Raw genomic sequence first — 27,899 nt, forward strand, 5'->3', positions numbered from 1 at the left:
AAAATAAATAAATACACAAAGTAGTCCAGTTTGATAACAGAACAGTTCAGCTGTTTAACAGGGCAACAGCCTCTGGAAAGAAGCTGTTCCTGCTGCTGCTGGAGGTTTTTATGGATCTATGTCACGATGTGATCTATGTCATGATGTGCAGGCTATGCATATATCAGTTCAGCTATATATATAACATGCTGGTACACTGGCTTTTTTCCCCCAGTGGCTTACTGTTTTAGTGTTGCAATATCCATACCCTGATGGTGCAATATCTGTTTCTTTTCTTATGTGCAATATCTCCTTCCAACTTCTGCTCCAGTACTTCATTAGAAGCTCTGTGAATAATTGTTGGAGTGCTGTAAATAATCATTGTAAATAATCATTGTAAATAATGTAATATCTCTCAGACCATGCTACTCTCTTTTCATTTTCTTTTTAACTTAAAGATTCCCCCCCCCACCATATGTTTTAAGATGTATATAAAATACTCTACTCTGCATAATAATTTGTGTCTGATATGTTTTTTCCACAAAAAAGTTAAATTATATTGTTAAAATCCTTAAAATTACATCTCCTCCTTGTCCCTCATTAAAAATTACAAACGTTTAAATGCTGGACACAAGATGTCTCCTACTTCACTGTCCAAGTCCTCTCTCAGTGTATGTGCACTGGAGGCTTCAAGTTTCCACATCACACTTGTGTAAATTGGATATTGGACCAGGATTAGCTCCAAACTATAGTTGTGATGTCATAAATCCTGCTCTTAGGCATACACCCCTTAAAATCGGATTTTTAATGAGCACAGAGTAACTTTCCACTAAATGAGACAACAGCCTTAAAGTGTCAAACTCTGAACATGTATCATTCTACACAGTGATTACACACACACACACACACACACACACATATATATATACATATATGTGTGTGTGTGTGTGTGTGTGTGTGTGTGTGTGTGTGTATATATATATATATATATATATATATATATATATATATATATATGTACATATACTATTGCCCCCCAATACTCTGTACTGTTGTTTGTCTTGTGACATTACTTTGCTGTTAATAAAATTGAAAAAACCCAAACAACCTTCATTGGAGAAAAAACAAAACTCTTGTGGGATGATGTCATATTTTCGAGTACGCAACCTGCAACATCCGGGTCCTGCGCTCCTCAGCGGCTAACGTTAGCTAGCAAGCTGTCAAGCTGTCAAGTGGAGAGGCTGGGACGGACGTTTCAGCCCCCCCTTCCCCTCCCCCCTGTCTCGGCCACACAAATCTCCAAGAAAATCTGTTAGAATATACTTTAGGTCGCCAGCTGAGATAATGTAATGCATCAGGGGCGTACGCCAAGAGGGACCTCCGCACTGACACGATTTATATGAGCATTGAGTGACGATTGCTCGTTGCTAGCTAACTGGCCAAGCTAGCCTTAGCTGATCCGCCGCAAACTCCCCTACTTTCCGTCGGTGTAAGTGACCCTCCCTGGTGTGAACTGCGGCCAGTCACTGTCGCAGCTTCTGTTGCTGTCAACTGGTATTTCGGATATTTGGTAAGTCATAAAATGTTTATTCTCGAGCCAGTAACTGTTGAGGGACGTTAGGCAGTTGGCTTAGCCTAGCTGCGTTAGCATTCAGCGACGGTATGTTAGCAAGGCCGAGGGCTCTGCTTGCCTCAACGTGAGAGGGAGGCCTGTCAAAGTTAGCTGCGAGGGACAAGGGTCAAGGCCCGCAACTAGGCAAGGCTGTTTGTTTATTTGGGTTGTGGGCTAAACTTGCTACAGAGCTAACTTTCCTTCCCGTTAATCCAGCTGCAAAAAGATCCCTTTACTTAACGGTTGTATGATGTAAATGAGCTTTAACGTTAACTTACCACAACGTTAGCATTAGCTACTGTTTGATTTGTCAAGTCTCTTGTAATTGTGGCTGGTTATCGAGTAACTGGTAACGTTAGCTCTGCATGCATGTAACGAAAGATTTAACTCATTTTCTAACCCGACTTGCTGGTATGTTGAAGTGCTCTGCATTGCGAAGGTCAGAGAGATGAGCCCAATGATGAATTCAAAATATAATATAATAATAATTCGTGTCATTACTTTAAATATTAAACTTGATCAGCCGGTGGTTAAAAGGGCGTTTCAATTTGATCCACACCAGCAGTGCTCCTAATATGTAGCCGAAATGTGGACACAGGTCTACTATTTTTAGACTTGAGCAGGCAGCCTGAACTCTTTGCTGATGCTAATCTTTTGACACGAATGGATGGAAGACGTGCTGTTGGCCTTAACCCAATTCATATAGAAAGATGTGTGCCCCTGTTTAACACTAGACGTACAGTATGTATATTTTTGGGAAAATTATTCTGATTTTCTCCAACATGCCTGTGAAAAATAACTAGACACTGTAAATTGTCACAAAGTTCTTTAATTGTTGGGTGTATTTTAAAACAGAAAAATTTCTACCATGTCTTGAATATAGATGTCTTTCTTTTCATTTGTTTTGTAGGTTTTAAGAGGGACACAATGGGGGCATTTCTGGACAAACCAAAGATGGAAAAATACAATTCCCTTGGTGAGGGTAATCACCTGAGGTATGGGCTGAGTAGTATGCAGGGTTGGCGGGTAGAGATGGAAGATGCACACACAGCAGTAATTGGTTTGCCTCATGGTCTCGACCTCTGGTCGTTCTTTGCTGTTTATGATGGGCACGCTGGCTCTCAGGTGGCCAAATACTGCTGTGAGCACCTGCTGGAGCACATCACCAGCAACTCAGACTTCCAGAGTGCTCTGCAGGAGGACCCCTCTGTGGATAGCGTGAAGAAAGGGATCCGCACAGGATTCCTGCAGATTGATGAACACATGCGAACCATCTCTGAGAAGAAGCACGGCGTGGACCGCAGCGGCTCCACTGCAGTGGGAGTGATGATTTCACCAAGCCATGTCTACTTTATTAACTGTGGCGACTCACGAGGACTCATCAGCCGAGGCGGAGCTGTCCACTTCTTCACACAAGATCACAAACCCAGCAACCCTCTGGAGAAGGAAAGGATCCAGAATGCCGGTGGCTCAGTCATGATCCAGCGAGTTAATGGGTCCCTAGCTGTGTCTCGAGCTCTGGGAGACTTCGACTACAAGTGTGTGCATGGAAAAGGCCCGACAGAGCAGCTTGTCTCTCCTGAGCCTGAAGTTTATGCAATAGAGAGATCCGAGGGGGAAGATGAATTCATTATTCTAGCTTGTGATGGCATCTGGGATGTCATGGCCAATGAAGAACTGTGTGACTTTGTCAGGTCAAGGCTAGAGGTGACGGATGATCTTGAAAGAGTCAGCAATGAAATTGTTGACACCTGCTTGTACAAGGTATGGCATGTCCACAAAGTCTACAGTGAGATTTTATTTCACACTTGTCTGTTTTGGTATTATGGTTGATTTTCATAACCTCTGTCTTTGTTCTTTATTTTTCCACAGGGAAGCCGGGACAATATGAGTGTTGTGTTAATCTGCTTTCCTGGGGCCCCAAAGGTGTCTCCAGAAGCGGTGAAACGGGAGGCTGAGCTGGATAAATATCTGGAGGCCAGAGTAGAAGGTAGGGGGGAAACTAGAAAATTATATTTTTACATATTCAGTCTTTGATTTCCTGATCCTTTTCCTTTTGGCTATGATATTTTCCTTTTCCAGTGTGTAAAATCCATGTTTTCCAAGTTTTAAATAATGTAGGACTTAATAACATCTAGGTTGATGGGGTGGAGCATTAAGTTTGCTAATGTTTATATACCACAGCTGTGTGTAGAGCCAGGCAGACAATCACAAACCCGTCTGTTAGACCATAAGTGAATCAAAGCAAAACAACTGCACTCTGAGAGCATGTACTGTGGTCAGGAAGAACAAAATATGAAATAGGCAAACACTAATGTTATTGTTATCTGCTTGATAATAGCTAAATGTAGGGTCTTGTAATTGTCTAATGTATTTTATTCAGATCACATACAACATCTCAGGCTTATCTTTAGATCATAGACCTGTATATGGATAATTTAAGGTAGATTTCTGTTAGTGTTGTAAGTTGAAGTCCTATTATTTTGAGGGAAATTTTAATTCTTAGAAGAAGATAGAGACCCCCCCCCACACTGAACAACTTTTTTTGACCGGAAAATTTCACTTAGTAGACTTTCATAAAGCTTAAGAGTCAAAAGTTTAAAATGTATAACCATCAATTAAATATGTTTTGAGCAAGAAAAAACTCAAACCAGTGAATAACTGTAACAATCCATGGTGACAGCCCTTTTTGAAAGAATGCAAGTCAAAAGTGAGGAAGGTTTCATCTGAGTATTAAACTTTAACAACTGTTGTTTTATGCTGACTTGACAACTGGCAAGAAGCACTCGTCTATAAAACCCTTTTCTGGTTAATATTTTTCTACAGTAGGTACTGTAGGTGGCCAAAGGCAGCCTCAATGACCATTAAAACTCCCTAAGAGTGTTACATTACATACATTCAGTAAGCATAGGAAACATAACATTTTGAATTATGTATTAAAGGTAGCAGTATTTAATTATGGGTGTGCATGTATTATACAGGATTACTATCTTACTGCCACTCTCATAAGTATTAATCAATGAAGGAGAATGTCAAGTATGATAATATTGAAATCGATACAATATTAACAAAAAACAATAATAAATCTCTACCTCAGCACATTGTTGCACACACAAGATACACAGCACAGTGGGATTATGCATTAGGTGTCATAACAGTCTATAATTGCTTTTCAGTTGCACATATAAATTACAGTACCGATCAAAGGTTTGGGCACACCTAGTCGTTCAAGGTTTTTTTTTATTTTTTACTATCATAAAAAATAACACATATGGAATTATGTAGTAAATAAAAAAGTGTTAAACCAACCAAAATATGTTTCATATTGTAGATTTCTCAAAGTAGCCATTGTTTGCCTTGATGGTAGCTTTGCACACTCTTTGTAATATCTCAACCAGCTTCATGAGGTCGTCACTTGGAATGGTTTTTCAGTCTTGAAGGAGTTCCCATATATGCTGAGCATTTGTTTGCTGCTTTTCCTTCACTCTGCGGTCCAACTCATCCCAAACTATCTCATTTGGGTTTAGATTAGGTGATTGTGGAGGCCAGGTCATCTGATGCAACACTCCATCACTCTCCTTGGTCAGATAGCTCTTACGCAACCTGGAGGTGTGTTTTGGGTCATTGTCCTGTTGAAAAACAAATGAAGGTCCTACTAAGCGCAAACCAGGTGGGATGGCGTGTTGCTGCTGAATGCTGTGGTAGCTCTGTTGGTTAAGTGTGCCTTGATTTCTGAATAACAGTGGCACCATCAAAGCCCCCCATGCCATCACACTTTCTCGATGCTTCACAGTGGGAACCGCACATGCAGATACCATCCGTTCACCTTCTCTGCATCTCACAAAGACACAGCAGTTGGAACCAAAAATCTCAAATTAGGAGTCATCAGACCAAAGTACAGATTTCCACTGGTCTAATGTCCATTTCTTGTGTGTCTTGGCCCAAGCAATGCTCTTCATATTATTGGTCTGCCTCAGTAGTGGTTTCTTTGTAGCAAGTCGCCCATGAAGGCCTGATTCACGCAATCTCCTCCAAACAGTTGATGTTGAGATGTGTGTGTGCTACTTGAACTCTGGGAAGCATTGATGTGGGCTCTCATCTGAACTGCTGGTAATTGGCGATTTCTGAGGCTGGTAACTCTAATGAACATATCCTCTGCAGCAGAGGTAACTCTTGGTCTTCCTTTCCTGGGGAAGTCCTCATGAGAGCAGGATTGACTGACCTTCATGTCTCAAGAAATGATGGACTTACTTAGTTGAGTCTTGCCGTAATATTGATCACTACAGTAGTCAAATAAGGCTGTTTGCTGCACACCAACACTTCCTCGGCACAACACAACTCAAACACATTAAGAAGGCCTGTTAAACCTGTTAATTGAAAACCAGTCCAGGTGACGACCTCGTGAAGCTGGTTAAGATATTGCCAATAGTGTGCAAAGATGTCATCAAGGCAAACAGTGGCTACTTTGAGGAATCTAAAATATGAAACACATTTGGTTTAACACTTTTTTGTTAACTACATGATTCCATATGTGTTATTTGATAGTTTTGATGTCTTCAGTATTGTTCTACAATGTAGAAAGTAGTAAAAATAAAGAAAAACCTTTGAATGAGTAGGTGTGTTCAAACTTTTGACTGCTACTGTAAATATATATTTATAAAATCTCTGCCTGTGTGTTCTTGTAAATGAATCCAAAAGAATCATTTTGTTTTCCAACAGAGATCATCAAAAAGCAGGGGGATGAAGGTGTCCCGGATTTGGTCCATGTAATGCGGACGTTAGCATCTGAGAGCATCCCTAACCTCCCTCCTGGTGGAGAACTGGCCAGCAAGTGAGTGACTTTTGTAGTAAAATGATTTACACCATTAATGACAAGTTACTCTGTCTGTCAGTTTAATCACTGTCTTTTTTCACTTTTTTGTAAATGTTTGTGAAAACTAATCATATTTCTGTATTCCCCCCTAGACGAAGTGTTATTGAAGCGGTGTACAACAAACTCAACCCCTACCGAAGTGATGACACAGTAAGTATTCCAGCTTGTCGTCCCATATGTGTAACTCCCTGAAGGAGTGCCTTGTTTGGAGTATGCATGCTTTTTGACGTGTGACCAGCAAATTTTAACCAATTTTACGCATGTTATTAGTATTAAACAAGAAAGAACAAGCAAGTAGGCTTGTTGCCAAGTAAAAGTTACAAACTGACTCTGTGATGAGCTAGTGCCTCAATCGAGATGTTCCTTTGCCTTCTGCCCAAAATTGATGTACTACTATAGTTTTTCTCTATGACTGTCAACCGCAGAAAATGATCCAATTGTTCACCTTTAATACTCCTAATAAAAGTTCAGTCACATAACTTTCTTCAATTTTGACAAACACAATTGTGATGCAGATCCTGTGCCAAAAGGCTCAGTCTCATACAACATAGGTTAATAATTAATGCTCCTTAAAGGCAGAATGAATAGGATTTTCTAAAATCCCTCTCAATCATCACTTATGACCCACTAGAAGTGTGTGGCGGTGTCTGTATCTGCAGAGACTCTACCCCCTGCATGTATTTTCTTATTTTGCTATGTTCAGGAAGTTTCTGGGTGTCAATCTTTTGGCAGTGAGTGTGTAGCCCTGAGCCAATAACAGCGCACAGGGTTAGAGGGCAGGACTCTATAAAAACGTAGCAACATAGCACTGCAGTGTAGTGCTTCTGATGTCGTTGAGCCAGGTAGGAGGGGCCAACTTTGAATGTTATGTTTACAAACCGCAACTGACAAATCCTACTCATTCTGCCTTTAAATCAAAGAGCTAATAAGTGAAATTGTCAGTTGTTTGTATGGATGGAATAGAAACCTGCATTCTCTCACATACCGGTTTAAAAGGAACGTTGCTCATCATTCAATTATACACAAACAGACCACAAAGCTGGTGCTTTGTTCACTTAGATATTCAGCTTTTAAATTTTAATCAGATAAGCTCACTAGGCCAGCTACTTTTAATTCTGCACGTTATCTTGTCCTTGATAGTGAAAATTGGCACTTTGCTTCAGTATTTCGTGCTTGTATAAAGATGGACTTTTTAAAATATTTTCACGCATTGAGTTATCTCAAAAATTAGGATGCCCTCAGAAAGCTGTGAAGCCTCTTGACTTTCTTTGTATTGTGTGGTGCAGCCTGGATACAAATGGGCAAAATAGAGATTCTTTTATGCCACCAGTTTACACAAAGCTTTCCATGGAGAATGTGAAATTAAGTTCTTAGAAATGTTTGCAAATTAATTCAGAGTGACTAATAGAAATCTTATACAGTATTCATTACTGTATTCAACCTTTTTTGAGCAAGAACTATTTTGAACCACTTTTGGTAGCTTCAGGTCTTCTTTGATAAATCTGAATATTGTCTAGTTGTTTGCAGACTTACTCAAGCTTGTTCAAATAGGATGGGAACAGTTTTCTTCAAATGATTACAATAATTTTTAATGAAATTCAAATTTAGGCTCCGGTTTTCCCACTGAAAGACTAAAACATTCATGTTCTGAAGCTAGTCCAGTGTTGATTTGGCTGTATTCATAAGGAGGGGCTTAACAATATACTGTTGCACAGTATTCCACGGTTAAATATGTGATATGCATCATGGAGATTAAAAAAAAAAAAACTGCTTAGCTACTCTTAATTGTACCTTAAAGAAAGTTAGGTGAACATTAAACCTGTTAGTTGTTTTTTTTATTCATTCTTTTGTTAAAATCTTATGTACGGTATCTAATTGTTAGGTGACTGTATTGTTACACCTCTAGTGCACTGTATTAGCATTGAATTTTACCTTCAGCTGTTACAAGTATTCCTGTAGCTGCTGCATCAAAACAATTGTACAGAATGATTCTGTAAGCACCATGTGCAACAACATGTAGCATTATGGCTGAAGAGTTTAGTAGTCTTTTTATCAGACTACAGGATCTCTTGTGCTCTCAGTCTTCACAAGCCTAATTTTCAAACAGTTGCTATCATGCAACCGTTTGTTTTGTTTACGTTTTTTGTAATTTTTACCCCCAAGTTTCTCTAGTGACATCATCATAGCTCTGATCTATTTCTCTGAGAGGTCCCTACCTGTCTGACTCACCTCGTTGCTCAGTTTGGATAAACAAGCACCTTTATGAAGTCTTAATTTTTTTGTTTTAGTAATGGAGCCTGCTGGGCTTTGTAGAATTTTAACATAGTAGAAGTTGTCTTGTATCCTTTCCTGGATGGATCCATTCAGCTAAGTTTGTTTCTTAGTTCCTTAGATGAGACCTTCACATTAATAGGTAATGTCTGGCTGAGTATAAAAGACATTCACTACACTATGAAGACACACATCCTTATCTGTGGCAAGAAATTCTAATAGCCCATGCTGCTCTAACCACAAAATACAGAAAAGGTCAAGGGGGTTAGATATGTCATAAAGGCAGCGTAATTTATTGCATAATTTGTTCTATATATTCTGGCACAAACAATATTTTGTAAAAGCACATCATCTCTATAAAAAAGGATTGTGAGACAGTCAAGAATACAATGACTGCATACTGCGGTAGGTGCTTACAGGTTAGCCCAGCTGAATACATTTTCTGTTGCTTTGTGTGTGATCTTTGACTTACCTCGGAGACTCTGCGGTAGGTATTTTGCATTATCTCTTAGAGAGTAATGACATTGCCTGCAACAGAAACAATCACACTTACAAACAACTGCCAGGACTATATCCTTGGGTTCAGCTGTTTCTTTTTTTAAAGTTGTGGTCCACACCAAAGAAGTGGAAGTAATAGAACAGAAGCTAATTTTTCTAAACGGCAGCAACAGGATTTTTAAACAGTGTGAGAAACCTAGTTTGAGATATCCATTACTGCTTTTACAGTATGTCACCTCTGAGGCGTTCCTCTCTTCTTTTCAAAGTCAATCATTCAATCAAAAAAGTATGTAGATAGTAAATAATATAATTACAGTAATTAACAATACATCTTACTTTGGCAGGAAAAAAATAAACTGCGTCAATTTTTGTAGGGAAATTTTTGTTTTGTAAAAAATTCTGTAAATAAGTAAATACTGACATTTTTAAAGGTAAAAGTAAAAAAAAAAAAAAAAGGAAATTGGGAAATAGTCAGGATGCAGGCAGGACAAACAGACATGTTACCTATTTGTTTGCATCATTTTTAGCCCTTTACTAAAACTGACATTCTGAATTTGAAAGCTTCTGAAGCTAGTTTGGCTACCTGCAACCTAACTGATTGCAGACAGCTCACTCATTGTAGCCAAGTTAAGTTACAGCATACAGTAAATATGATAGTCAGTGGTGTATCTTGCAGATAGTGTCGAAATAAGATGTTACTCCAGTCATGAAAATTATGGTAGTCATTGCGATTTTATCCTTTAGCTTTTAGAATAATTATTGTACAAAGTAAATCTTGTAGACTAATTTGATATTTACTGTTCCAACCCATCAATGTCATATTTATATTTAAGGTCATTACATTAGTGCTAAATGGTGCTTTAAGAGGTTGACATTGTCTGTGTTGTGCCACTAAACTTGACCCACAAAACGTAATCTGCAGAACATAAGCCTGAACTAAACGTGAGTCAATCAAACAAGTTAATACATAAACGTGTTGTTTATGACAGCGCTGTCACAATAAAATTTGTAACGAAGTTCTTTTGTAATAGCCACTACGTGTGGAAAATTACACCGTCAATAACAGGCTTTCCACACATTGCCGCTTTCTTACAGACCTAAAACAACCCTAAACCTTAAATAGAGAAAAACCTCAAATAGAAAAGGAGCATTTGCTACATTTTCTTTGTTGTAAGAAGCTCCTAGTATGCCTTATCGATTGATTGGTATCTCTTGTCACGCATGTATTTCATGACCGTCTTTCAGTTTGCACATTTTTACTTTCATCTGTATTTGGTTTTGAATCATATGACCATAATGCTGTCATGTGTCTTAGATTCTGCTTTACTGAACCGATTGTATCCTGAGCCCAATCAATCACTAGTACATATAATACCGCTCTCACACAGCAGGCGCGTATAGGACGAGTCTACTCTACGCCGTTTTGACCCGCATTCAGCACATTCATTTAAGTCAGCTGTCAACCTACTTCTCACCGTTAGAGAGACTCCAGTCTGCTTTGTAGTCCCATACATTTCAGAATGACACTGAATTACATTTATTACCAAATACAAGTTAAATTTCACTTTCACCTCTTTCTGTTCATATACATGCTCCCTCTCTCTGTTTCGCCCATTCTGTTTACCTCTCTCTCTCTCTCTCTTTACTTTCTTTCTTTTTTCGGTGAGCCAGTTAAACGGTATTTAAATGTGGGTGTCATTGAATTCATTTCCATTTATGGTAGCAACGCTAGGTCACCAAAGGAGGACAGTTGACACTTTCAGATAGACCACCAACGCAGGTGTGATGTGCGTTGCTGTGTCGGTCTAAATGAGATGTTAATAAATTCCAGCAGTGTCTGTTTCTCTTGGCCGTAGACCATCTCCTGTTAGATGGATGAGTTTGTATGGTCTTGGACCCAATCCCTGATAACTACAGTGTCATACCTAAAAATTGTTTAGGGTTTCTGTGTAGTGAGGATATCAATCAGTTGAACATTTGTTTAAATATGATGTAAACATTACTCAACATAAATAATAACTTCTAAAAAAGAGTCAATGCCTCATCAGCCATCTAAAGAATTTAGATGTTTGTCATATGGCAGAAATCACCTGTTTTACAAACCCGAATCAAATACTTAACCAAATATTTATCGTATGATAAATGAATAATCTGTGGATTTTAAAGCGTATGCTCTGAACATTCATATTCTTGTGAGATCGTGCTCTACTGCTGTCTAATATCTGTTAAAACATATCAAAATGTATCCACTCTATTATCACTATTTATAGATATTGGTTGACTCATAATCTGTAGATTCTGTATTTCTGATTTGCTGTCTGGTTGAGAGGGTACCGCAGTTATTACACTTTGAACTTGATGGTTCGGTTTGTTAAAACTGAAAAATCATTTTCTGTTAGTTTGCTTTATATTTGAAACAAATAACAAGGTCAAAATGCACCAGTAACTTCAATGATTCTATTTTTAAGAGACTTAATAAGAATTTAAGGCTAGAAACTTAAGAAACAAGTTGTTTTTTTATGTGACAATGCATGACAAGGCCTCCTTTATTTATCAGAGTAATGTTTGAGGTGTGTCAACTCCTGCCAGCCAATCAGTAAAGAGTATTTTCTGTGGCCATGATATAAAATAGGTATCTTGTATCTTCAACGAAGGCATATTTGATTGAATATTATGTTTCTTCATCTCCAGATCGTCTGTTTGTAGAAATATTTATAATAGCATCAAAAATGTTGGTGGGAAAAAAGTGTTGTTGATACTCAACTATCTCTATCAACTCCTGGATGATTACATCATCTGTCAGTTTTTTATCATAAATACTTAAACCTGTCCAGCTATTGATAGAGATCTCATGGATTTAGAGCCAGAGTCTGAAGGGTTTCTCCCTCCTCTCCTCTCTTATCAAGGACTCTGCGTCCACAGACGACATGTGGTAACACAACCTCCTACCACTAACACAGCATAGAGTTTACAAACCACCATCCTCTCAAGACCCACAGCAGCTCAGCTCAGCAGTCTGTCTCTCCGTCACTCTGAGCTTTTGGTTTCTAAGAAGGGAATTTCATGGGAGGAGGAGGAGAAGGAGGAGGAGGAAGAGGAGTTGCATGCACACAAACCTGGAATAGTGCAGCACCAAGTCCACTCTGGAGTTCAGGATCCCCACCGTCTTGTCTCCCCTTTTTGTTCACCCACCTTAATACTCTCCTCTAAAGTAATCCATAACAAGTGAGTCCACAAGGTTTTCTTTTTTTTTTTTTTTTGTTAAATAATCAGCTTAAGTAGTAAGATTTTTTTGCTGTAATTAATTTGATTCACATTTCCTTATGTGTGTTTGTATATTTCTGTTTTTGTGAAGTGCAATTGTCCTGTACAAACAGCCTGTATTTAATGCAGCTTGATTTTAAGTTAAAAAATGAAAGAAATGAAAAAGAGAACCTTTTATGCACTATCTGCCTTTTCCTGCTCTTCTGGAATTCTAACAAATGTCTATTCAGTGAATATTACTGCTTGTCCTCCAGGCACAATGTCTCTGCGCTTTTACTTTACTTTAGGGTTTGTTTTTTTTTCCAGTTAGTCTATGCTCCTTTAAGAAACGGGTAAATTGTATAGTTGACAGCACAGTAAGCTCTCTATATCAAACCATTTAAATCCTAATTATTTTTTCCCTGTGCTTTTTTTATTGTATTTTATTTTTGTAAGTGGTTTTCTGTACATGCTCAAATAATAATTGCAAAGTGTTTTTCAGTCATTTTGGACGTGTGAAGTGAAAAAAAATCTCTTTTTTTTCCTTTTCATTTCTTCGAGGCATCTGATGAAAAAGACCCCTGTTTAACACGTTTGTCAGATAGATACTTGCAAGCGTGCGTGGGTGCTTGTGTGTATGTGTGTGCGCACGTGTGTTAGTTTAAAGGCAGATCTATATGTGCAACTCTTAATTTAAAATTTTTTGCTTAGGTGGTTCAGACAACAGACCAGGCTGGAGTTTAAGGGAATTGCTATCCCAATGCGCTTACCCCATTGTCTGCCCTTCTCAGCTGGTGTTTCATATCGACCCGACACAGGTTTTCACTACTTCTTATTCCAAAAGCTTTGGATAACAGAGTTTACATGCTGTTACGCTATTTGAACAACTTCAAGCCAGAACTATACTGTAACCTGAGATGACAAAAGTAGTTCAATTTACCCACAGTGTACAATGGTTTGCAGCTAGTCAGGTCTCAACTAGCTTACACATCTATTGTGTCATATTTTAATTTCAGTTTCTAAAACATTCATTGTTAGCAGTGCCCACTGTGGGTGCCATATGATTTATGATCACTTGTTTCAGCTTTATGACAGCCTATGCCAAGTTTTTTTTTTTTTTTTTTTTTCATGAGATTCAGTTTGTGTGTGGTACAGATACTATTTTAGCTTCTATCTTTAACATTATCTGGTAATTTGACTGATGTAAACAGCTTAAGCACTGACTATTTTAGAGAAAATCACCCATTAATAGTCTGATGATAAACTATTGACTCTAAAAAAAAAAAGGCTTCTTCTTTTTTTTTTTTTTTTTACATGGTCTTTATTTGGACGTTCAAACTAAGAACAAATCCGCTTACTACAATGAGTTCTCATGGTTGTATAGCATCTTTTTATTCCCATTGGGTTTGCTCTGCTCAAAAACCTTCCCCCCCTCCACGGCACCACAAGCCAGAGCACAATACAGTTTGCTGCTATTGATTCGCGAGTTGATTTTCAGCAAATTTTACCCTCTGAAAAGATGAATAGTCACTGACTAAATCTGTATTTACCACACACAGTAGATATATTTCTTGAAGAGAAATGGTTTTATTTCAGATTTATTTTCTGCCTTTTTTTGTCTAAAATTGCATTGTTGGAAATTTATGTATGTATATATTTTTGACTTAAACTCTCAAGGAATAAATCATGTCGCTTGAGTTAGCTTTTTGCCATGGACAGAATGTGATTCTGGTTTGTCTCGGGATGGTTAGCTGAATACTTTGGAAATGGTTTCCCTGTTCTATCACTTTGGTGTCTCTGATCTACACTTTGTGAAAGCTTCATTTATAGAACATGATGGTAATAATGTACTAAAAATGTAATTCTTCATCTATCAAAATGACAATCCTAACTATTTCACCACATTTGGGTTTGTGGTGGGTAGCAAATTATGAAATGTTAAACAGAACATAGATTTTAACTTTGACTAGAATCCTAAATGAGCTGCTTTCTAATATGCTTTAGTGGCAAAAAGGCCAAAGACCACCCAGATTTTGTAAGTGCAAAGCCTATATGAAAAGAACTATTAATATAAAAGAGAACCTAGCTGTAACCAGGTAGAAGATGTTAAAGTGTAAAGATGTTAGAGAGTCATGTTAACTTTAAAGGTACTCTGTGGAGTTTTTGACCACCAGTGGTGCTGTTGAGAAATTTCTTGATGAGCGGGTCCTTGCTTTACTAGCAAGAATGAACGTACAGGACACGAACATGGGTGAAGTGATGTGCGCTTCTGACTGCAGGGGGCAGTAATGTGTATACAAATGGTTGCGGCAATTTGCCAATGCACCAAAAAGAAAAAAAGACGATAAGACTGCAAGCTAATGTAAAAGGTGCAGGTTTCATGAGACGTGGAATGGCAGTGAACATGTTTGTTAAGCCTTAAAGGCATAAAAAATCATTTTGGAAAGATATGTTGCATGTAAATTAAATTCTGAGTTTAAAGTGGAAACTCCATCTGGTACCTTTTAAGCAGACAGTGTCATCTCTCCTAAAAACGTAAATAGCAGCACAGTTGTAATAAATCAGATTCCCTGTTAAAGTGGTGGCTCACTAAAGCAAAACATGTCCGTGAAATAGGGAACATTTATTTTTGTGTGTTTGTTTGCTTAGTTTCACTGAATTTTCCTTTTTCCAGAAATAAAGAAAAAGACAAAACCGCCACACTTCAGTGTTGGAAAACAATTTTGTATGTCTACCACAGTACTTATATACTGACTGTACTTATATCATGTAAAAGGAAAACTCATTCATTGTTTGATAACAGAAGATTGGAGAAAACGTATTAGTTTGTGTGAATTTAGATAAGCAGTTTATAGTGCATCTGGAAGCTGTTTTATTATTTTGCGCTGCATTGCTTGTATTTTTTAAGCCAGTGCACTAAATGTCTCTCTTATCAACTAGTTTTCAGCAACCAGCTGCTTGTTTTGATGACTCTGAAAGCAACCTTTCATGCTTTTTTTTTTTTTTTTTTCAAGCTCAATAAGGAACAAACATATATTTCTTTGCCACTTGGGGCCATCACCTAATCTTTATATCCCCCACACCCCCCATGGACTGTCCTGCACTTGCCCCTCAAATTCTACTTTTTAGGATGTGACCCTTAGACGATGCTGGTTAACAACTCATTCCACAGAATGAACATAAATGTAGAAATAAACTTTTTTAAATATTCAAAATTGCTGTAGTTGGAATGTTAGCAGATATTTACAGTGGCTTGGCTGTGATTTGTAAGGGTGTTTTGTTTCAGTGAAGTTTCAAATGCATCCCTTTTACTCCCACCGCCCCAACAAAAAAAAAAAGAACAAACAAACAAAAAAAAGATCCCAACATCCTTTCTCCTTGTTTTAATTTTTCATGAAACTAAAATACCTCATAACATTTATAGGAAGTGTTTTTGTCTTGTGTTCTGTAGATCCAAACTGTTCAGAAAGCAGTTCATGTGTGCAGACTAATGAGAGCAGTTTTTCTTGTGGTTTTCCCCCCTAGAACTTAGGATTTGAACACACTATTGAGTGGGATAAGCCTGTGCTCATGTATAGTATTTGACTGAATTGTAATAATGTTAAAAAAACAAGTAACGATTTAAGTGGCTACTGCGAATGACGACTTCTTTTAGCATCTAGGAAACACTATTGGCCTTGTTGTATAAGCTGATGCCCCTTCAAAACGCCCTCAAACGCCTCACCTGTGTAACTTCACCAACTTGTCCACTTGTGTGATGCTCACTTAGCTTAAAAAAAAAAAAAGATCTAGAATTGTATCAAGAATTCAGGGTTTTAGAAATGTGAGATGTGTGAGAAAATAGGTGTGACTACATGACAATAGTCATATGCACTGATCATCTGTATAATCAGCTTTTCTCAGAAAATGTTATTGTAGAGGAAAAAAAAAAGAGTTTAAAGCTATTTACAGAGTTATGTTTGGTTGCCTGGAATGCATCCTGTATATTCTTGTACGGAGGACTACCTGGCAGAAGTTGAAGAGATTTTAATTGCTTGCGCCCTCTTGTACATATTGATGTACCTCGGTTGTGGCGTTTACTGTGTGACCCTTAGCAGCGGTGGTTTATTTGCCCCCTGCGACCTGAGCCTCACTTTGCTGACCTTTTTTCAGCTCATAAATAAGCTCACCGATTTGCCTTACCCAATCTCATGTTGCCCCCTGAAGTACTTGTTCAACAAAACACTATGAGGAAGAGTAATGCTGCTGACATTACGCTCTTTATAGATTTAAAAACTGTCTCCATGTTAGGGTACTTACACTATCAACAAAGTGACTCTGTCCTGGTTGTCACAAGGTACAACTTTTCAACCATCACTGGTTTGTATGCTATTTCCCCCCTCCCCCCTCCCCCCCCATGATACCGTTTTTTGAATCTCAGTCTTGAAAAGCTTATTTAATTTTTCACTGCAGATGATGTCATACTTTTAACAAATGCAAGTGTTTTAACATGGTAACCTCGTAAGCATTCAAAAATGTGCATACATACATTCATGTCTGCTATATTTATGATTACATTCAAGAATAGCTTTAGAGTGCTGTAGATAAGTATTGTCAATGTTGATTCAAATGCTTCTCAGAGGCCTCTGTGAGTTATTTTACAAAGTTCAATAACTGTATATTTTGTATTATGTTCTAGCTCCAAAGGAATGGCAGAAAAAAAAAGAAAATGTTGAAAAAAGCTTTGTTCCCTGAACTAAATTGTACTATTTGTGTTGTCAATTGAACAAATTGCATTCCTTGCTTGTGAATTGATGCATTTCTCTCTCTGCTCCTTAAATTTTCTCCCCTTCTTTCCCTCCTTTCTTTCATTTTTTTAGCCTTTGAAGTTTGAATAAAATTTCTAGTTTGCAGAATGTATTACTAAATAAATGGGTTGTCATCTTGTACCTCTCATTTCATCACTTTTTTTTAATCTGTTTGAGCCTGTAGCACAAGTGAAACTTTTACCATTGTAAAGGGAAAAAAAACTTGACGGTTATAACAACAGTTTTACAGAAAGATGGATTATATAACAATGTCAAGGATGAATAATAGAAGATATTAAACCCAAACATGCTTGCTGGTAATAACAGGTGGGCTGAATCATATCTGTATGTGCCACATGAACATACAGAGGCACAGGCAACTCTTGACACACATTGTTCATAATTCTTCTTATATCCTGGCAAAGAAGAGGCTACAAAGAAGCTGCAGAAATAGCAGTGATTGTATTTCCCTCCGGACTGTGGAGTAGTTTGACATATTAGTGTTTATGTGTCCTGTAAATCACTCTCTGGCAGTCCTCATGTTAGACCCAGTTTGTGCCTCTCATGTCTTACCATTACAGTGCGGCTAAGCATCCAATTTTACAAAAAATAATAACACTGAAGTTCATGTAACAACACTTACTGTTGTGCTGTTAACTGCTGCATGATAAAAAAAAATGTTTTTAACCTCTTCAAAAAATTTCCGCCTCCTTTTCGTAATCCAAACAGCTGGAAATGACAATGTCCTTGCCCAATTTATACCATGTGAATCAACATTAAAAGTTGCTATGATCATTTTTATTGGTGTATTTTTATGTTTCTTTCCAAAATTCTATACTTAATACAAAATAATGTGTTACTGTTTCACATGTATTTTACAAAAAGAGCAAGGACATTGTTATTTCCAGCAGCTGGGATGAGAAGAGAAGCAGGATAAGTATCTTTTTTTTATCGTGCAGCAGATGAAACATTTTCTCATATAGATGGTAAAAGAGTCATTGAGGATTCTGCAAATATCTTTGTAACAGTGGTAAGAGCTGTTTTCAAAGATCTCAGTGTAAGGGAGAACCAGGACAAACGTAACACTTTTCAGACTTTTCAACGCCATTATAAAAGATAATGTTACAGACAGAAACTAATTTTCGTTTTGATCAACAACTCATTTATATACTTAAACATATACAAATGTGGAAAGATGTTGGTATAATTTGACTTTGAATGGAAGTTTCACATTGTTACTTTGGACCCCGTCAGTCGGGGCAAAAGTAACACAACCCCCTCCCCCCATCTTATTTGGTCCCATAGACACTCAGACACTCAACAGTTGAGCCAAGATAGCCTGATATTGCTGTTTGACATGACTTCAGACTACACCAAATACATAAAAAAAAGGTCTGACTGAAAGCATTTGTTAGTTTCTGACTCTGGGAAAGTGGGAAAAACAGTAAAATTCCCCAAAACTACTGTATCTCTGAAATATCTCTCTAACCAAATCACACACATTTAGGCTTTTTGTGATCTCCTTTTGATAACTAATGTAATAACTAATGTATTTCTTTTTCACCTCCATTTACTGAGCCTCCCCTGAAACTATTTGGACCCACCTCCTACTTTGAAAAACTCTGGTTTATAGTATTCTTAAATTTAGTAAAAATGTCCAACAATGTCCTTGTTAATATGTAATTGTAAACATATTGTGTCCTTTATCTTAATAAAAAAATATTAAATTTCATTTTTAGAACATTGGGCCTGACAATCAATGATGCGCATTTGCCGAACTATGTAGATCAGCCCATTAACACATTGCATTTCCTTAAATTCATGCTTCAAGTCATATTTAGTGATTTACAGTTAAATATATATTATAATTATAGTGAAATAAACACTCATTACAATAGATGGCGAAAGAAACAGCTGTTACAATCGACCCGACAATGACTCCTGACAATTAAACCTGACTTGCTTCTATACTTAAAAACTCTGACATGGCAAACTTCAGGATGTGTTAAAGTACCAAATAATCTGTCAAATGATCATAACTGTGACACATGAAACAATAAACACAACTTGTCATTCAAAGAAAATGTACCACTTGAGTGAATTTACCTACCGTGATCGAAAACAGCTTTTCAGGTAAAACTCTGTGAAAGTTTGACGTATCCATGCAATTTTTCACAGTTCTGGTAAGTTTTCCACCTGCTGACAGTTATACATTTCAGACTAGTATGGGCTCGGAAGAAATCGCTGTGTTACTTTCGACCCGGTTCTTCCCTATTTATTTTTTCAGAAAATCAGATTCTTGGCTCTGTGACCTGAATGTAGTGGTGATACATGAGAGCCACAGACTGAGGCTCTCCTCATCTTGATGTGTGCTTTAATACTTGAGTTTGTGTTTGATAATTAACCAGCCCTTTCATCGCCTGCATGTCTCGGAACCCCATGAGCTCTCTGAACTTGACTTGTCCAGCTATCAGAGTGGTGTTTCTCTCCCTGCCTTTTACTGTCAGTGTGTGGCGAGTGCATGCAAGGGGGCTTGAGCTCAGAGGATGGGTCAGGGCAGTCCACGGCCACTGGGATTAAGAACCGTGGGAGGGATTAGTTTAAATGTCAACATAATGTCATGAGCTTTGTTAGAAGGTCAAACGTTCAAACGGTGCTCAGTGGCGAGCAGTTAATAGATCAGGTACAATTTGGATTGTTGTGGCTCCTGTGATGAATTGACTAGCATGCTAAAACAAGTTATTTCTGAAGCATGTTCAGTATTCGAAGATACTGAGATGAGGTTAGATTTAAGATGCAGGTTAGTTTGAACATTTGAGGACACTTTTGCAACTTCAAAAATGTACATCTGAGTGTTTATTTTGCAAACTTTTTCTTTTTATCATCTAGTGAGCATCCGTTATTGGATGTGGAACAAAATCCCCCCCTCCTGTGGCCACAGTCTTTCTCTTTTTACTCAATTAATGACTGACGCAAAAACAAAAATCCTCATCAGGCTGCCAGCTAGCCAGAGGGGGGCAGTGTTTATGGGTGAGACTGATTAGAAACACCAGCAGGGGCATTCTCACTCTGACAAACAGATCTCTGTAAGTTAATTGATAGAAATAGCCAGTGTCTGTTTATTTAATAGCATTTAGTTGCATTAAAATGATGCTTAGGATTAAATATGCCCTGCCCTTTGTTGCTGTTCTGTTGTCTTGCATTGTATTAAATTTAGATATACTGAAAAAACCACTAACTTGGAAAAAAAAAATCATAACTGTCCAAAAGAAGCTTGCTTTTAAGATCGTACATCCCCCCCTTTGAGCCATTTGCACATTAGAACCGCACAAAATGTGACTCATTAGATCCCAGGCCACCTGTGCACCCCTAATGAATCACGTTGCCACGTTGTCAGCAGAGGCCATCATCAAATGGAGCTGGCTCGTCATCTGCCTGCCATTGTTTAGCGCATGTCATGCTCTGCTTCTCATGGCGGAAAAAACCCATTTGAGCTTGACTAATGCAGCCATGCAGACGCAGCAGCAGCAGTAAGAGGTGGGGGTGGTAGGGCACGCCGCATACTCTTGTGGATGGTCTCCACACTGAGGTCACTGAGCTCCACATTTGCTAATTTGCTTTGGAGTGCTGTAGGAGCCATATTTTCCAGGGTTACCCAGTAAAAGAGGAGGGGAAATTTTGATTGAGTTGAGCGCAGGAAAGCAATGGAAAAAGGGAGTCTTTGAGAGGCTTCTGGACATGAATGCGTTTCATGGCCGAAGACGTGGCTCACACACGAGCTCAGGCTCAACTGTAACACTTGCGCTCTACAGCTTATACTTCTCCCTCCCACCCTCCATGCTTTCCTTCTCCATTTCCTCTTTCTGAGTGTTCTTGTTGCCCGAGGTCAGTTTGTCACAGAGAACACAAGCTTTTCTCACTTGGTTGCAGCGATTCAATGATTGGTGTGTACAAACAAGCATATCAGGCAGAGATGACATGTACCCACCACCGCACCCTCCTCCCTCACGCCCTCTTCTCTCCTACAGACATCCAATATGTCCTTCCTCTCTCTCTCTCTCCCTCTCTTTCTCTCTCTCTGTCTCTCACTTACACTCGGTGGGAGTGAGTGTCCCCTGCATGAGGTGGGTTACACAAGCTGCTGCCCTGGGAATCCCGGGCCAGCTCATTATCCCGCACCCCTGAGACACAGCTCATTGTAAATTAGGACATCAAACGACGCAGGCTCGTTAAAGAGCCACAGATCTACTCATTAGCATCAGCACCTTTCCTTGTTAGAGTCCGTATCAGCGTTCACTCCCACCACCACATTGTGTCCTGTCATTCCTCCGCACTGACTGGAAGATTTAGGATTAATGTCAGGTCTAGCCAGCGGGTCAATGCTGTTGTGGTTCATATACCGGACTGATTGATCAGTGGTGGCGGGAAGCTGTGGAATTTGTTGACAGCTGACCACTATCCCCACCACTCTTATCCATATTTCATTGTGTTGAGCGGGGGGAAAAACCCTCTCAGAATAACTCCCGTCCCCAAGTGGCTGATAGTTGTGTGTCACAGCTACAGGGGATGGACAAAATAACTGAAACCCCCTTTCAATACAATATGATAGTCCTTCGGTGGTTTTCTCATAATGGTTTTGTTAAGCGATGCATCAAATTCTCTCTGCCTGTTTTGTTTACATTGCTGTGAAAACTGAGTAAAACATGGTGATTATCATACCTGTAGTGAAACTGGTACATACACTGTGATTGCAACGTCCCCGGTTCGAATCCAACTGGAGAAGTTCGTTATCATTCCCCTTCTCTCTAAGCTTGTTGCCTGACCTTTATGTTTATCCAGGAAAACCTCATTTAGATTAAAAATTTCTCTTTCAACAGTATCCTGGCCGAGGCTACAACAACGATGAGTACAGACAAACAACAGAAAACAAGTGACACAAAATATGTCATCACATTACGTCACAATAGTGAAAAACATCGCCATGTAAATCATGAATGGAATTTTCATACATTCATATAAAATCTTGCATCCTGAAGACAATGTAAGATTCCCTAAAACAACTCAGTAACTATGTAGATACTATAAATGAATGAAAACAACCATCTAAAGCAGTGACTCAATGAAATTTAACATATTAGGTTGTAAAACACCCTTAAAAACATCAACAACCAGTTCAAGAATCAAATCCCGAAGTGGAACCACATTTTGCAATTTTGTATCCAAAGGTTCCAGGCAGAAGGTGCAGCATACACAAAAGTCTTTTACATAATTCATTTTTGTTCAATGTACTTACATAAATAAGGTGGCTGTAACCCCAGAATGACTTTATAGATGAATTTAATCCAGTGCTTTAATCTACGGGAGGTTAAAGAGGACCAGCTTACCCGGGTGGACGAGGAACAATCAGCCTTACTATTTGTAATGAATCTTACAGCTGCATGATGTACAGTATCCAGATAATGTGGGTACTGCATGCATATATACAGCACACCCCCGTAGTCAAGCACAGGAAGGAAAATAGCTGGAATAAGCCTCTCTTTAGCTAAATTTTAGCAAAAATAAACTCTTCGGCTTTCTTATAAGTTGCCGAATATGGAGCTTAAAACAGAAAGATTAATCAAAGATGAAACCTAAGTGTTTATTAGAAGAAACTTGCTCAATAGTTTTGCCTTGATTTGTAAGGGGTGAGGCTAGAGGGGTTTGTTGAAATGTCCACTATCAATTTAAGGCAAAAAATGCCCCAAAATACCATTAAAATAAATAAATAAAATATCTGACAAAAAGCTGTTGATTGGAATTCATATTATATGTGTTGCTTGTGTAGCTCCATTTTAATTGTTGGTTCATCATTAGCAAAAACTACAAAAATAATGTAATTTATCAAGGGTGGGAGTCTCAACATACACTGTGATGTATGACCAACAGAATAACTGCATTAGCAATAAAGAGCAGTTTTCAAATGATGGGGTAAGACCACAAACCACAGCCTCAAAAATGACCTTTGAGGTCGTAACAAAACCCAGCAGAATTTAGTCTGAAGATGGGTAGAAATTAGATGAAATTCAATTTTAGTCAGGAAGACATTTGGTTAACTACCCAGTAATCTATAAGGTTTTCTTAGGTGTTATTTTCTGGAGGCACTGCTAAAGGCGTACAGTATTTGTTCAGTAGCTTCGTTGCTGTCTTCTGTCAATCCATACCAGCAATTTTCTTCATTACTCTGTTTGTCTAAGACCAAGTATTGTCCTTTACTGTGAAAATGTATTGATGTGACTGATAGCAAATTGTTTTTCTTTTGTACCTGTGTAGCCTTTTCTCGTTTCCAGCATGTTCTCTTGTCTGTCACGAGGCTGTGCTGAGATGGAAATGTTCACGACCGTCTGTCATGTAGTCTCCATTTAACTTATTATTGTTTTTTTTTTTAATATCACGTCACAAGATGTTGGTCTTTTTCATCTCTGCTGCATGCTGTCTGAAATCTATCAGCATGCAGCATCCTCCCGCATGCCGTCACTTGACTTCATCTGTTTCTATAACACTTCACTTCATCTCCATCCTGCTCTTCTCCTCCCCAGGACCCAGACATCCTCTTCTTCCGTGGTTTCAGCTAAAACAAGAACTAATCAGACGATGTACAGCAAGCATTTGTTTCCACATTATGTCCATCACTGTAATGAAGTTTACACTCTCACTTCATCTTTTACTGAATGTGGTTCTCATCCATGTGCACATATGATATTCCCAACTAGTCCTTCAACATGTGATCTCCATCATTTTTACCCATTTTAAAATTAACATCTCTTTTTGACATTGCATAACATCATTCAAACAGTGGCTTAAATACTAATTTAAATACTATATAAAAGTCTCTACAATGATGGGAAATCAACCTGTTTGCTATCATGTAGTTTATTTTCTCTGATCATGCCAATAAAGTGGCAAACTATTGCTTAGAAAGGATTCACATAACATAGTTTTGAAGATGCCCTGACTTCAAATAGTTTATTTCTCTTTAACAGTATAAAGAAACTGTCATTTGTTTTGAGGCAGACCAGTAGTTTAATGCATCATTGATGAATTCAGGTAAGACTTCACTTTCATTTTTGCACCTACTGTCATTTCCTGCAAAGTAGACATTAGAGCTATTAAAGATTGTGGGTTAGAGGCGGTACAGAGATAAGAGAGGACGTGTAGAGGCCGTAGGCGCAGATACAGGCTGATTCTCAGCGCAGCAGTACAAACCTGTGAAATTCACCACAACCAAAAGGAAACTATAGAGGACAGTATCATCATGGCCAGCTAGAATTAAGGATATGACACCTGCAGTGAAAGGTTTGCCCCATGAGAGGATTCAAGCTGCATTTGTTTTATTCCATATTCTGGACATAATTAGTTTGTAGGCAGAAGTTGAGTGAAGTCATTAAAAATCTCCACAAATGAGATAAATATCCAACTTATGTCAGTGTATGAGGGTATGCATAGGGGATTTTATTTTGGAGTTCTTACTTCTAACTAACATTCATGGCCCTAAAAATCACTTTCACTCTTGGAGTGTCTCTACTTGCAGTTAATGGGAGACTCATCAGTTTGAACCTTTCCTGCTAAATCCTGCTTATTTTATTTATTCTTCACAAGATATTTTGTTTCTGCAATGCTCAAGAACTGATAGGATATGATGTAGTACAAGAACAGGCAGAATAGATCAGAGATACCTACAAATATTTAGTCAGGATATCTGGCTACTAAGGTGTTACCTTTTTGTTTTTTTTTTTATCAAATTTCCATCCTTTTACGTCATACACCAGTAACACTGAATCCAATTTCCCAATAAACTAAGCTAGTAAATGCAGTTCTAACAGTAATATGTGATGTGCTTCTCCATGGTTTACTGTTAGAAAATCATTATGTTTCCTCCCTGACAGTGTATTCAATCTCCACGTGTATTTAAAATCAGGATATGGCTTTTGTAATATGTTAATGTGCTGTAAGCAAGGCTTTCAGTGTAGTTTTTCAATGCCTTCCATCCATCCTGCAGCCACTGTGTTCGACTCAAAAGGAATCAAGTGGGTCGTGTTCCTCAGCTGACAACTGACCTCAACACAAGACTCTGTGTGAATAGTTTGTGGTAAACAATGGTGCTAAGCTGATTTGCTCATTCTAAGGCTGAATCTCCCCAAACTGAGCAGGCAGCAGGTAGTTGACCACAGAGTATTTAACCAGCTCAGCCTGCCCATCAGCACTTACAAGTCCAAAAGTGAACACTGAACTGTACTGTATTGTATATCTGTAAGACATGCTTGTAACCCAAGGGATTGTCGGGAATATCTGAGTGCCATAACATTGAAATTTATGTCAACGAATAAAACCTTGAACGCAGCTGTCACTCTATTGTATGTTGTGTTATGTGAAAGACATTGTCAGCCATCGTAGCTGTGTGCTTTAGGTCAGCAGCGAATTAAGACGAGGTGACCTCCCATCCTTTAAGTGACATCTAAGAGGCTAAGTGCCTCCGCTCGCTTTGTCTCTGCCATTATCCTCCATGATGTCGCTCTTCCTACCTCACACAAACACACTGGTTCTCATGTAACACACTGCAATTTGCTTACACCAAATTACGCAGAATACAAGAATGGAGAAGGTTGGGAACTGAGCAGCCTGCCAATGAAGCTTCAGTTTACTGAATGGATGTATGACTTCATTGTGTACACATAAGTGAATAATATGTGACGCTAAATGTCAACTGCTGCATATCGCTGGGCTAAACTATTCTCTAATTGATTCTTTTTATTTTGATTTTTATACTCGTAGACTTCACACTATGTCATTTTCTGTATAAACTATATATTCCCACAGCCTTTAAAACACATATAGTGTGGCATTTACCCATCTTTGTCAAATAAGAAATACACCCATTTAGTCAAGTTTTGTCTTTTTTCTGGAAATTATTTCTTCTTTTTGAGGTTTTGGTTAAAAAAAACCTTTGTTGAAATCACAATTTGTGGATCTTATATTGAAAAATGTGTCATTTATTTTCACACCAAAGAGCACAAATAGTATTTCCAGTGCTTTTTTCAGTGCTTTCCAATGGTTAAATTGTTAAATTTCCCACAATTATTTCAGTCTATATAGTTTTCTTTCAGCACATGCTGTATATCAGCAGATTTTTCTGAATACTAAGGTCACTGCGTGGTTAGTTTCCCACTGTTAAACATTTCAGCCTTGTAAGGACTCTTCCATGTTATTGGAATTTGCAACAATCTTGTGGAGAGAGCGTTTGCACAACTGATCTTAATTTACCTGCACTTTCTCTTCCTCGCCTACATGTTATATCCTCATAACACAAAGATATTAAAGTTCAATATAATAGAAAGAATTTTTCTTTTGAACTGAATGCTTTAAGGCTCAAGAAGAAGCTCCACGTTACAGTTTAATTTCAAAGTTTCACAAGTTCCTTTAACTTTTTCTTTATGCTGTACATGATTGTATTTTGTGCTTATTGTACACCCACTGCTATGGGAAAAATCTCATTTTTTTGTGTCATGTCTTACAAAGAAGAGGGAGAACACTCATCAGGAGTTTGTCATCTGTGTGATTTTAAATTATAATGTATGCTGTAGCTAAAAAGAATCCAGTTTAACCCAACACACCCTCACATGTCACTGGGATGAGCTAAATCTGAGTGGAAATGATTGCAAACCTGGTTGCACTTCTGAAAGCTTGAGGCAGTGACAGCTGAAACAGAAGATGAGGATAACTCACAATGTTTGATTTTTATAAATGTTTAAATGCATATTGCATCCAGTTTTCTGGATTTTTTAAAGAAGACACAACAAACAAAAAGTGCAACATTACAAAACAGTAAGTAGATATTAACCACAATGCTACTTTGAATCTTTTTTAGATCAGCATTTAATCAGATTATTACCATCAAAATGTAGTTTTTACATGTAAACACACACAATGGCTCTGGGAAGAAAACTAAAAAGTACATTTAAGAGGTAGGTGAAACCTCAGGAAAGTGGACTGACACCATAGGACTTCCTATATTGCTCCTCTGTATTTTTGGTATAATAAAGCTGCATGGGTTCATGGGGGGCAGCCTGGGTTGGCAAGAAATTCATCACCATTCAGCCACCAGCCACAAAGCACAAATAGGCCTTTTTCCCCCACTGCAGCAGCCGCAGTCATTATGGCATCTTATGACTTTTTCCAGCCCAAACTGGGAATTATTTTCTGTTTGTCAATGACGATTACTCTAATTTGACCACAAGTTTTGTGCTGTTTTTTTGTGAAAGGCTTCCCCATTCACCACCACCCATGTGAGGAAACTACTATTTTGGGTCCGTGCCTCAGTTATACAAAGACACGTGTTATTGGCCCGTCTGAGCCTTATACACAAACACAATTCATCAACAGGTGTGGGAGGAAATATAGTTTTTTTCTCTCTCTCTCTCTGCAGAAGGATGTTACGTTTGGAGTGTGTGGGGTAAGTGTGAGAGAACAAAAGTCGCTGGCGAGGGCCATTCAGCCTGCAGGAGGATTTCCTTGCTCAGAAGAGGGAAGAAGAGAGGGAAGCCTTGATACAGCTGGTTGTGCAGAAGCATTTATACGGCTGAATTAATTGCACGTCTTTGCT

The 27,899-nt window shown here is 38.3% G+C and overlaps 1 protein-coding gene across 3 annotated transcripts; it reads left to right on the plus strand.

Annotated features, from left to right (window-relative positions):
• Positions 1 to 1,148: 1,148 nt before the first annotated feature.
• ppm1aa (protein phosphatase, Mg2+/Mn2+ dependent, 1Aa) lies at positions 1,149 to 27,899 on the plus strand. Of its 3 annotated transcripts, none has more exons than XM_044374127.1 (6): positions 1,149 to 1,549; positions 2,502 to 3,355; positions 3,464 to 3,581; positions 6,311 to 6,422; positions 6,557 to 6,614; positions 27,723 to 27,899. In XM_044374127.1, the coding sequence occupies exons 2-6, from the start codon at positions 2,519 to 2,521 to the stop codon at positions 27,882 to 27,884; spliced, it is 1,287 nt and encodes a 428-aa protein (XP_044230062.1). In that variant the 5' UTR covers positions 1,149 to 1,549; positions 2,502 to 2,518; the 3' UTR covers positions 27,885 to 27,899. The 3 variants fall into 3 exon arrangements, with proteins under 3 accessions (XP_044230062.1, XP_044230063.1, XP_044230064.1); XM_044374128.1 differs by lacking the exon at positions 27,723 to 27,899 and adding an exon at positions 23,839 to 25,639; XM_044374129.1 differs by lacking the exon at positions 27,723 to 27,899 and adding an exon at positions 12,140 to 17,404.

Source organism: Thunnus albacares, chromosome 15 (genome assembly GCF_914725855.1).
Source record: "Thunnus albacares chromosome 15, fThuAlb1.1, whole genome shotgun sequence".
In the NCBI taxonomy this organism is placed as follows: domain Eukaryota; kingdom Metazoa; phylum Chordata; class Actinopteri; order Scombriformes; family Scombridae; genus Thunnus; species Thunnus albacares.